The sequence below is a fragment of the Scyliorhinus torazame genome, chromosome 26 (genome assembly GCF_047496885.1).
Source record: "Scyliorhinus torazame isolate Kashiwa2021f chromosome 26, sScyTor2.1, whole genome shotgun sequence".
NCBI classification, from domain to species: domain Eukaryota; kingdom Metazoa; phylum Chordata; class Chondrichthyes; order Carcharhiniformes; family Scyliorhinidae; genus Scyliorhinus; species Scyliorhinus torazame.
In genome coordinates, this window is record NC_092732.1 from 39,196,236 (window position 1) to 39,208,500 (window position 12,265).

Here is a 12,265-nt window from a genome sequence, read left to right on the forward strand (position 1 = left end):
TGTGTACGAGACAAATGAGTGACCATGACAGCATAAGCGCGCAGGACAGGCGCAAGCGAGAGCAAGGTGCGCCGACCAACAGCAAGAGTGCGCCAAACCGAGAACGAACCAGGCCGAGAATACGCCATGCCCACGGCGAGAGAGCACAGGGAAGGCAGACAGCGGGAGGCCAACAGCAAGGCACAGGGAAGGCAGACAGCGGGAGCGCACGAGAGAGAGGGAGATGGCGATAGTGTGCGAGACAGATAGCATGAGAGAGAGAGAGATTACGAGAGAGAGAGAGAGAGATTACGAGAGAGAGAGAGAGAGATTACGAGAGAGAGAGAGAGAGATTACGAGAGAGAGAGAGAGAGAGATTACGAGAGAGAGAGAGAGAGAGAGAGATTACGAGAGAGAGAGAGAGATTACGAGAGAGAGAGAGAGAGATTACGAGAGAGAGAGAGAGAGATTACGAGAGAGAGAGATTACGAGAGAGAGAGATTACGAGAGAGAGAGAGAGAGATTACGAGAGAGAGAGAGAGATTACGAGAGAGAGAGAGAGATTACGAGAGAGAGAGAGATTACGAGAGAGAGAGAGAGAGATTACGAGAGAGAGAGAGATTACGAGAGAGAGAGAGATTACGAGAGAGAGAGAGATTACGAGAGAGAGAGAGATTACGAGAGAGAGAGAGATTACGAGAGAGAGAGAGATTACGAGAGAGAGAGAGAGATTACGAGAGAGAGAGAGAGATTACGAGAGAGAGAGAGATTACGAGAGAGAGAGAGATTACGAGAGAGAGAGAGATTACGAGAGAGAGAGAGATTACGAGAGAGAGAGAGATTACGAGAGAGAGAGATTACGAGAGAGAGAGAGATTACGAGAGAGAGAGAGATTACGAGAGAGAGAGAGATTACGAGAGAGAGAGAGATTACGAGAGAGAGAGAGATTACGAGAGAGAGAGAGATTACGAGAGAGAGAGAGATTACGAGAGAGAGAGAGATTACGAGAGAGAGAGAGATTACGAGAGAGAGAGAGATTACGAGAGAGATTACGAGAGAGATTACGAGAGAGATTACGAGAGAGATTACGAGAGAGATTACGAGAGAGATTACGAGAGAGATTACGAGAGAGATTACGAGAGAGATTACGAGAGATTACGAGAGATTACGAGAGATTACGAGAGATTACGAGAGAGATTACGAGAGAGATTACGAGAGAGATTACGAGAGAGATTACGAGAGAGATTACGAGAGAGATTACGAGAGAGATTACGAGAGAGATTACGAGAGAGATTACGAGAGAGATTACGAGAGAGATTACGAGAGAGATTACGAGAGAGATTACGAGAGTGATTACGAGAGTGATTACGAGAGTGATTACGAGAGTGATTACGAGAGTGATTACGAGAGTGATTACGAGAGTGATTACGAGAGTGATTACGAGAGTGATTACGAGAGTGATTACGAGAGAGAGAGAGAGAGATTACAAGAGAGAGATATTACGAGAGAGAGAGAGAGAGAGATTACGAGAGAGAGAGATTACGAGAGAGAGAGAGAGATTACGAGAGAGAGAGAGAGAGAGAGAGAGAGAGAGAGAGAGACGCAGTACAAATTAGAGACAGAAATTGAGACCGAGAGAGAGGGGCGAGGCCGGGGGAGTGAATAATAGAAACAGCAAGAGACCCAGAATGTGAAAGAGAGAAAAAGAAAGATTTTTTTAAAAATGCAATCACCAGCAGTTTGGCTCAGTGCTGCCCCCGAAGTGTGTGGCAGTCTAACAACTCCACATTAACGGACAGAGACAATTAAGGAGACTTGCAATGGAGCACTACAGACTGTTCAAGCAGCAAAGGAGAATCCAACTCGGTCCTCACCATCACCCAAACACACTCCACCTGCCGCAGGAGTCTCTCTCAGCCAAGGTGCGCTGCGGAAACACTGGCTGCTGTCTCCCCCTCCGTAACCCCGGGACAAGGGCTCCCAAAACGCTGCCCCCACCCAAATAGGGGTTCGGTTAATTCGGTGCAGACCGAGGCATGGAACCTGGGGGGGGGGGCCACCTGGATTGGCAACAGTAACCTACCCCAGCCGCCAGGAGAGGGCCGCTACTTTGGAGGTCTGTAACGTACGTGTGGCCTGTGTGGCGTTACCTTAATGCTCACTCGCTCAAAGAGATTCTCCTGGTCCTGGGCATGGTCGGCCATGTTAATGCCGTGGATGACTTGAAGGTGCTTTTCGAGAGTCAGGCGGCTGCTGAATGTTCGTTTCCCCTCGGTGCAATGCCTGGAACACAAAAAGCCGGACAGGATATCACGGTCCCAGCCCGAGCGGTCACATGGCCTTCCACTTCTTCAAAGCACGCAGTTTTTAAAAAAGTCGATAATGGGTTAGCAAGGTACTAGCGGAGGACAAAGTGAAACGTCAGTTGGGAAAGGAGGCGTTAATAACAGGCAAAAGGAGTTTGGTTAACTTGCAATTTGATTACAAACCCAAGTCATTATATGGCTACCGGCTTCATAAATTGTAACAAGACAGAATTAAAGGCTCCGTATCTGAATGCACGTTGCATTCATGACCGGGCAGATGAATTGTCGGCACAAATAGAATGGGTAGCGCACGTGGACAGCACTGTTGCTTCACAGCGGGACCCGGGTTCGATTCCCGGCTTGGGACACGCTCTGTGCGGAGTCTGCACGTTCTCCCCGTGTCTGCGCGGGTTCCCTCCGGGTGCTCCGGTTTCCTCCCACAAGTCCCGAAGGACGAGCTTGTTAGGCGAATCGGACATTCTGAATTCTCCCTCCGTGTACCCGAACAGGCGCCGGAATGTGGCGACTCGGGGCTTTGCACAGTAACTTCATTGCAGTGTTAATGTAAGCCTACTTGTGACACTAATGAAGATTATTCTTATAAATAAATAGGAATGACCCTACGGTCGGCTTACCGGCAGCTGTAGACGCGTTTAATCCCTTCGTGGTTGACCCGGACGTGTCTTCGCAAGCTGGGCGCGGAGCAGAACGATCTCTCGCAGAGTCGGCAAGGGAACTTCTTCATTGCCTGTCGAGGGGTGGAAATTAAACGTTAGCAGACTTTATGCTCCGCACGGACGCACAGCGGACGACATGACGCAAGGGCAGCACGGTAGCACAGTGGTTAGCACAATTGCTTCACAGCGCCAGGGTCCCAGGTTCGATTCCCGGCTTGGGCCACTGTCTGTGCGGAGTCTGCACATCCTCTCCCCGTGTGTGCGTGGGTTTCCTCCGGGTGCTCTGGTTTCCTCCCACAGTCCAAAGATGTGCAGGTTAGGTGGATTGGTCGCGCTAAATTGCCCTTAGTGTCCAAAATTGCCCTTAGTGTTGGGTGGGGTTACTGGGTTATGGGGATAGGGTGGCGGTGTTGCTCTTGGGTAGGGTGCTCTTTCCAAGAGCCGGTGCAGACTCGATGGGCCGAATGGCCTCCTTGTGCACTGTAAATTATATGATGAAGCCGGTAGTGGGCTGGTAGGACACCGATGGTTAGAGGCAGATCCCAAAACAGCAAGGGGTCTGAGGCAGTTTCGTCTGGTGGTGTTGGTCGACGAAGAATTTTGGGTTAGGCCAGGGAATGATTCATGTCCACCGAGGGACCAACAGGTTTAACATTTCATCGGAGAGACTGTCCTGTCGACAGAGCAGTGCTCCCACAGTACTGCCCTGGCAGAACTGGCCTGCCGATCCACAAACACATAACCTGATCCAAGGTGACCTTCATTACGACAGTGCAGAGGGAGCTTTACTCTGTATCTAACCCCGTGCTGTACCTGTCCTGGGAGTGTTTGATGGGAACAGTGTAGAGGGAGCTTTACTCTGTATCTAACCCAGTGCCGTACCAGTCCTGGGAGTGTTTGATGGGGACAGTGGAGAGGGAGCTTTACTCTGTATCTAACCCTGTGCTGTACCTGTCCTGGGAGTGTTTGATGGGGACAGTGTAGGGTGAGCTTTACTCTGTATCTAACCCCGTGCTGTACCTGTCCTGGGAGTGTTTGATGGGGACAGTGTAGGGTGAGCTTTACTCTGTATCTAACCCCGTGCTGTACCTGTCCTGGGAGTGTTTGATGGGGACAGTGTAGAGGGAGCTTTACTCTGTATCTAACCCCGTGCTGTACCTGTCCTGGGAGTATTTGATGGGGACATGGTAGAGGGAGCTTTACTCTGTATCTAACCCCATGCTGTACCTGTCCTGGGAGTGTTTGATGGGGACAGTGTAGAGGGAGCTTTACTCTGTATCTAACCCCGTGTTGTACCTGTCCTGGGAGTGTTTGATGGGGACAGTGTAGAGGGAGCTTTACTCTGTATCTAACACCGTGCTGTACCTCTCCTGGGAGTGTTTGATGGGGACAGTGTAGAGGGAGCTTTACTCTGTATCTAACCCCGTGCTGTACCTGTCCTGGGAGTGTTTGATGGGGACAGTGTAGAGGGAGCTTTACTCTGTATCTAACCCCGTGCTGTACCTGTCCTGGGAGTGTTTGATGGGGGCAGTGTAGAGGGAGCTTTACTCTGTATCTAACCCCGTGCTGTACCTGTCCTGGGAGTGTTTGATGGGGGCAGTGTAGAGGGAGCTTCACTCTGTATCTAACCCCGTGCTGTACCTGTCCTGGGAGTGCTTGATGGGGAATTTGCAGAGGAATCTTTAATCCAAGGCTCAATCTATACAAGACAACTATGCAGGTATTTGGAGCCACACCTTCCGAGTTGCTTTGCGACCGATCACCCCGACTCACTCATCTCGAACACTGACCTTGCCGTGATCCCTCTTCATGTGGCTCACGTACTCCTCGCGCTCTGGGAACCACATCTGGCACTGCCCGCACGTCCACCCGGCGTTCTTCAGCTTTAACCGCATCTCTTTCCTGCGCTGGAGGCTGAGGACAGCCTTGAGGCTGGTGGAGGACTCGTCCGTGGAGATGTCTGTGGAGTCCGGGCTCGACTTCACCACCGCTTTGACGGACGCGACAGTGCGGCCAGGAGCCGCCTCGTCGCTCTTCGTGCTGGAATGGGTGTTCTGAGGGAAGCACAAGAGATTACTCGCCGCTCTGTTACAGCGCAAACACTCTGCCAGGAAGTCACTGCACCCACCCCAGTCACCAACTTCCTCCCCAGCCCCTCTGCCACGTCTGTGCCGCCACAATAAGAACTGAAAGGGGTCCAGGACAAGACCCAGCATTCACGTCTGTACAATCCTAACAAGGCAAGCTCAGCACTCGCTGTACTGGCCCTCTGACAGTGCGGCACTCCCTCAGTACTGACCCTCTGACAGTGTGGCGCTCCCTCAGTACTGACCCTCTGACAGTGCGGCACTCCCTCAGTACTGACTCTCTGACAGTGCGGCGCTCCCTCAGTACTGACCCTCTGACAGTGCGGCACTCCCTCAGTACTGACCCTCTGACAGTGCGGCGCTCCCTCAGTACTGACTCTCCGACAGTGCGGAGCTCCCTCAGTACTGACCCTCTGACAGTGCGGCACTCTCTTAGTGCTGACCCTCTGACAGTGCGGCGCTCCCTCAGTGCTGACCCTCCCACAGGGCGGCACTCCCTCAGTACTGACCCTCTGACAGTGCGGCACTCCCTCAGTGCTGACCCTCTGACAGTGCGGCGCTCCCTCAGTGCTGACCCTCCCACAGTGTGGAGCTCCCTCAGTACTGACCCTCTGACAGTGCGGTGCTCCCTCAGTACTGACCCTCTGACATTGCAGCGCTCCCTCAGTGCTGACCCTCTGACAGTGCGGCGCTCCCTCAGTGCTGACCCTCCCACAGTGCAGTGCTCCCTCAGTACTGACCCTCTGACAGTTCGGCACTCCCTCAGTACTGACCCTCCCACAGTGCGGCACTCCCTCAGCACTGACCCTCCCACAGTGCGGTGCTCCCTCAGTACTGACCCTCCCACAGTACGGTGCTCCCCGAGTACTGACCCTCCCACAGTGCGGCGCTCCCTCAGTACTGACACACCCACAGTGCGGCTCCTTCAGTACTGACCCTGACAGTGCGGCGCTCCCTCAGTACTGACCCTCCCACAGTGCGGTGCTCCCTCAGTACTGACCCTCCCACAGTATGGTGCTCCCTGAGTACTGACCCTCCCACAGTGCGGCGCTCCCTCAGTACTGACCCTCTGACAGTGCGGCGCTCCCTCAGTACTGACCCTCCCACAGTGCGGTGCTCCCTCAGTACTGACCCTCCCACAGTATGGTGCTCCCTGAGTACTGACCCTCCCACAGTGCGGCGCTCCCTCAGTACTGACCCTCTGACAGTGCAGCACTCCCTCAGTACTGACCCTCTGACAGTGCGGCGCTCCCTCAGTACTGACCCTCCCACAGTGCGGTGCTCCCTCAGTACTGACCCTCCCACAGTATGGTGCTCCCTGAGTACTAACCCTCCCACAGTGCGGCGCTCCCTCAGTACTGACCCTCTGACAGTGCAGCACTCCCTCAGTACTGACCCTCTGACAGTGCGGCGCTCCCTCAGTACTGACCCTCCCACAGTGCAGCACTCCCTCAGTACTGACCCTCTGACAGTGCGGCACTCCCTCAGTACTGACCCTCTGACAGTGCGGCACTCCCTCAGTACTGACCCTCTGACAGTGCGGCGCTCCGTCAGTACTGACCCTCTGACAGTGCGGCACTCCCTCAGTACTGACCCTCTGACAGTGCGGCGCTCCCTCAGTACTGACCCTCTGACAGTGCGGCGCTCCCTCAGTGCTGACCCTCTGACAGTGCAGAGGAGGAGGTGGTCAGGGCCGAAACACAAGATGAAAGGTCACCCTGCTGCCCACTCACCTTGATGTGCTCCATCATGGTCCGTTTCTGAGCATAGAGTACCGGGCACTGTGGACATTTAAAGACACTGACTCGCTGCTTGCTCAGATGCTGGTCGAAGTGGGAGCTCAGCAATGGTTGGTGGGTGAAAACCGTATCACACATGGCGCATTTGTGAATTACTCTGTGAGAGAGAAGGGGGGGGGGGGAAACAAAAGAGAGTGAAGATTAACTCCAAGATTTTTAAACCTCCTGGCAGTGACAAGTCGCAGGAAAGACAACAAAGTTCCAGATTCGAACCGTCCGCTCTCACTGCCTCGTCAACAATCTTGCGTTTCAATAAGATCTCACCCTAGCTGTTCAAGTGAAGACAAGCATCCAGCAGAGAGCAGTAGAGCGGAGCTGCTGAATGGCTGTTGCGGGGAAAATGTGCATACGTCTGGTGCGGTCACTCTAACTTGAAGGTGGTTTGTGGAGGAGCTGTTGTCAAGTGACACTTAAATCCAAAACACTTCTTCAGTGTTTCCCTCCCTAACCCCCCAAAAAACCAACCGCTGTAAAGATCAAGAGGAAGGCTCGAGGGCAGGTAGAAGTAGAAACAAGTTGAACCGTGACGTCACAGCCTGCAGGTAAGGGATTGGCTGGTGACTGGCAAGTAGTTTTTCTTTTATTTTCCGTTGGGTGTTATCGTGCGGGGCGCAGAGGTTGCTGAGTGAGTGCTTGCTGAGAAGTGAATAACAGTTAAGCTCTTTCTTTCTTTTTTTATCCAGAGGGGATGGCAGGGAAGGTAGTGCAATGTTCCTCCTGCAGAATGTTTGAGGTGAGGGACGCCGTCAGTGTCCCTGCTGATTTCATCTGTGGGAAGTGCACCCATCGCCAGCTCCTCAGAAACTGCGTTAGGGAACTGGAGCTGGAGGAACTTCGGATCATTCAGGAGGCAGAGGTGGTCATAGATAGTAGCTTCAGGGATGTAGTTACTCCGAAGAATAAAGATAGATGGGTGACAGTGAGAGGGGCTGGGAGGAAGCAGCCAGTACAGGGATCCCCTGTCGTCGTTCCCCTTAGTAACAAGTATACCGCTTTGGATACTGTTGGGGGGGGGGGGGGGGGCTTACCAGGGGTAAGCCATGGGGTACAGGTCTCTGGCACAGAGTCTGTCCCTGTTGCTCAGAAGGGCAGGGGGGAGAGGAGTAGAGCATTAGTCATTGGAGACTCCATAGTTAGGGGGATAGGTAGGAGATTCTGTGGGAACGAGAGAGACTCGCGGTTGGTGTGTTGCCTCCCAGGTGCCAGGGTGTGTGATGTCTCGGATCGTGTTTTCAGGATCCTTAAGGGGGAGGGGGAGCTGCCCCAAGTTGTGGTCCACATAGGTACCAACGACATCGGTAGGAAAAGGGATAGGGATGTAAGGCAGGAATTCAGGGAGCTAGGGTGGAAACTTAGATCTAGGACAAACAGAGTTATTATCTCTGGGTTGTTACCCGTGCCACGTGCTAGCGAGACGAGGAATAGGGAGAGAGAGGAGTTGAACACGTGGCTACAGGGATGGTGCAGGAGGGAGGGTTTAAGATGCCTGGATAATTGGGGCTCATTCTGAGGTCGGTGGGACCTCTACAAACGGGATGGTCTACACCTGGACCAGAGGGGTACCAATATCCTGGGGGGGGGGGGGGGGGGATTTGCTAATGCGCTTCGGGAGGGTTTAAACTAGTTCAGCAGGGACTTGGGAACCTGAATTGTAGCTCCAGTATACAGGAGGTTGAGAGTAGTGAGGTCATGAGTAAGGTTTCAAAGTTGCAGGAGTGTACCGGCAGGCAGGAAGGTGGTTTAAAGTGTGTCTTCTTCAATGCCAGGAGCATCCGGAATAAGGTGGGTGAACTTGCAGCATGGGTTGGCACATGGGACTTCGATGTTGTGGCCATTTCGGAGACATGGATAGAGCAGGGACAGGAATGGTTGTTGCAGGTGCCGGGGTTTAGATATTTCAGTAAGCGCAGGGAAGGTGGTAAAAGAGGGGGAGGGGTGGCATTGTTAGTCAAGGACAGTATTACGGTGGTAGAAAGGACGTTTGATGAGGACTCGTCTACTGAGGTAGTATGGGCTGAGGTTAGAAACAGGAAAGGAGAGGTCACCCTGTTAGGGGTTTTCTATAGGCTTCCGAAAAGTTCCAGAGATGTCGAGGAAAGGATTGCAAAGATGATTCTGGATAGGAGCGAAAGCAACAGGGTAGTTGTTATGGGGGACTTTAACTTTCCAAATATTGACTGGAAACGCTATAGTTAGAGTACTTTAGATGGGTCCGTTTTTGTCCAATGTGTGCAGGAGGGTTTCCTGACACAGTATGTAGATAGGCCAACGAGAGGAGGCGCTGTATTGGATTTGGTACTGGGTAATGAACCAGGACAGGTGTTAGATTTGGAGGTAGCTGAGCACTTTGGTGATAGTGACCACAATTCGATTACGTTTACTTTAGTGATGGAAAGGGATAGGTATATACCGCAGGGCAAGAGTTATATCTGGGGGAAAGGCAATTATGGTACGATGAGGCAAGACTTAGGATGCATCGGATGGAGAGGAAAACTGCAGGGGATGGGCACAATGGAAATGTGGAGCTTGTTCAAGGAACAGCTACTGCGTGTCCTTGATAAGTATGTGCCTGTCAGGCAGGGAGGAAGTGGTCGAGCGAGAGAACCATGATTTACTAAAGCAGTCAAAACACTTGTCAAGAGGAAGAAGGAGGCTTATGTAAAGATGAGACATGAAGGTTCAGTTAGGGCCCTCGAGAGCTACAGGAGGGGACATGAGAAGTCTTTGGCAGGTAGGATCAAGGATAACCCTAAAGCTTTCTACAGATATATACAGGAATAAAAGAATGACTAGGGTAAGAGTAGGGACAGTCAAGGATAGTAGTGGGAAGTTGTGCGTGGAGTCCGAGGAGATAGGAGAGGTGCTAAATGAATATTTTTCGTCAGTATTCACACAGGAAAAAGATAATGTTGTCGAGGAGAATACTGCGATTCAGGCTACTAGACTAGAAGGGCTTGAGGTTCATAAGGAGGAGGTGTTAGCAATTCTGGAAAGTGTGAAAATAGGTAAGTCCCCTGGGCTGGATGGGATTTATCCTAGGATTCTCTGGGAAGCTAGGGAGGAGATTGCTGAGCCTTTGGCGTTGATCTTTAAGTCATCTTTGTCTACAGGAATAGTGCCAGGAGACTGGAGGATAGCAAAGGTGTCCCCTTGTTCAAGAAGGGAAGCAGAGACAACCCTGGTAACTATAGACCAGTGAGCCTTACTTCTGTTGTGGGCAAAATCTTGGAACGGTTTATAAGAGATAGGATGTATAACCATCTGGAAAGGAATAATTTGATTAGAGATAGTCAACACGGTTTTGTGAAGGGTAGCTCGTGCCTCACAAACATTATTGAGTTCTTTGAGAAGATGACCAAACGGGTGGATGAGGGTAAAGCAGTTGATGTGGTGTATATGGATTTCAGTAAAGCGTTTGATAAGGTTCCCCACGGTAGGCTACTGCAGAAAATACGGAGGCATGGGATTCAGGGTGATTTAGCAGATTGGATCAGAAATTGGCTAGCTGGAAGAAGACAAAGGGTGGTGGTTGATGGGAAGTGTTCAGACTGGAGTCCAGTTACTTGTGGTGTATCACAAGGATCTGTTTTGGGGCCACTGCTGTTTGTCATTTTTAAAAATGACCTGGAGGAGGGTGTAGAAGGATGGGTGAGTAAATTTGCAGATGACACTAAAGTCGGTGGAGTTGTGGACAGTGCGGAAGGATGTCACAAGTTATAGAGGGACATAGATAAGCTGCAGCGCTGGGCTGAGAGGTGGCAAATGGAGTTTAATGCAGAAAAGTGTGAGGTGATTCATTTTGGAAGGAATAACAGGAAGACAGAGTACTGGGCTAATGGTAAGATTCTTGGCAGCGTGGATGAGCAGAGAGATCTCGGTGTCCATGTACATAGATCCCTGAAAGTTGCCACCCAGGTTGAGAGGGTTGTTAAGGCGGCGTACGGTGTGTTAGCTTTTATTGGTAGAGGGATTGAGTTTGGGAGCCATGAGGTCATGTTGCAGCTGTACAAAACTCTGGTGCGGCCGCATTTGGAGTATTGCGTGCAATTCTGGTCGTCGCATTATAGGAAGGATGTGGAAGCATTGGAAAGGGTGCAGAGGAGATTTACCAGAATGTTGCCTGGTATGGAGGGAAGATCTTATGAGGAAAGGCTGAGGGACTTGAGGCTGTTTTCGTTAGAGAGAAGAAGGTTAAGAGGTGACTTAATTGAGGCATACAAGATGATCATAGGATTGGATAGGGTGGACAGTGAGAGCCTTTTTCCTCGGATGGTGATGTCTAGCACGAGGGGACATAGCTTTAAATTGAGGGGAGATAGATATAGGACAGATGTCAGAGGTAGGTTCTTTACTCAAATAGTAAGGGCGTGGAATGCCCTGCCTGCAACAGTAGTGGACTCGCCAACACGAAGGGCATTCAAATGGTCATTGGATAGACATATGGACGATAAGGGAATAGTGCAGATGGGCTTTAGAGTGGTTTCACAGGTCGGCGCAACATCGAGGGCCGAAGGGCCTGTACTGTAATGTTCTATGTTCATTCCTCCAATTTCACCGCCCAACCTTTACTCCCAAGACAAACCCTTTCATTCCGTGAATCTTCTGAAAGTTGCTTCCAGTGTAACAATGTCTGGAGGGTAGCGGTTGTGGGTTTGCAAGGTGCTGTCGAAAGGGACTCCACGAGTCGCCGCGGTGAGTCTTGCAGACGGTGCACACGGCTGCTGCTGTGCGTCGGGGGGGGGGGGGTGAAGGGAGTGAATGTCGGTGGTTAGCGTGTCGATCGAGCGGGGCTGCTTTGTTCTGGACGGTGTCGAGCTTCTCGAGTGTTGTTGGGAGCCGCACTCGCCCTGGTAGTCACAGTATTAATGTGGCTGGGTCCATAGAACATTCCAGCGCAGTACAGGCCCTTCGGCCCTCGATGTTGCACTGACCTGTGAAACCACTCTGAAGCCCATCCAGTCCAGTTCAGTTTCTGATCAATGGTAACCCCCAAGATGTTGATAGTGGGGGATTCAGCGACGGTAACACCATTGAATGTCATGGGGCGATGGTTAGATCCTCTCTTTTCGGAGACGGTCATTGCCTGGCACTTAGGTGGCATGAATGTATCATTCGCGCCACACATCAGTCCAAGCCTGGACATTGTCCAAGTCTTGCTGCATTTGGACATAGACATAGATACTTAGAAGATAGGAGCAGGAGGCGGCCTTTTGGCCCTTCGAGCCTGCCCCGCCATTCATCACCATCATGGCTGATCATCCAACTCAATAGCCTAATCCTGCTTTCTCCCCATAGCCCATTCTCCCCAAGTGCTATATCCAGCCACCTCTTGAATAGATTCAATGTTTTAGCATCAACTACTTCCTGTGGTAATGAATTCCACGGGCTCACCGCTCTCTGGGTGAAGAAATGTCTCC

The 12,265-nt window shown here is 51.7% G+C and overlaps 1 protein-coding gene across 1 annotated transcript in view; it reads right to left on the reverse strand.

Annotated features, from left to right (window-relative positions):
* Nucleotides 1-6: 6 nt before the first annotated feature.
* Nucleotides 7-12,265, reverse strand: part of LOC140402984 (zinc finger protein 687-like) — a 38,875-nt gene continuing 26,616 nt past the window's right edge. The window contains 4 exon segments of the mRNA XM_072490638.1: nt 7-2,262; nt 2,921-3,033; nt 4,753-5,016; nt 6,783-6,945. Of these exon segments, the coding sequence (XP_072346739.1) occupies nt 2,085-2,262; nt 2,921-3,033; nt 4,753-5,016; nt 6,783-6,945 (718 nt within the window). The 3' untranslated portion in view covers nt 7-2,084.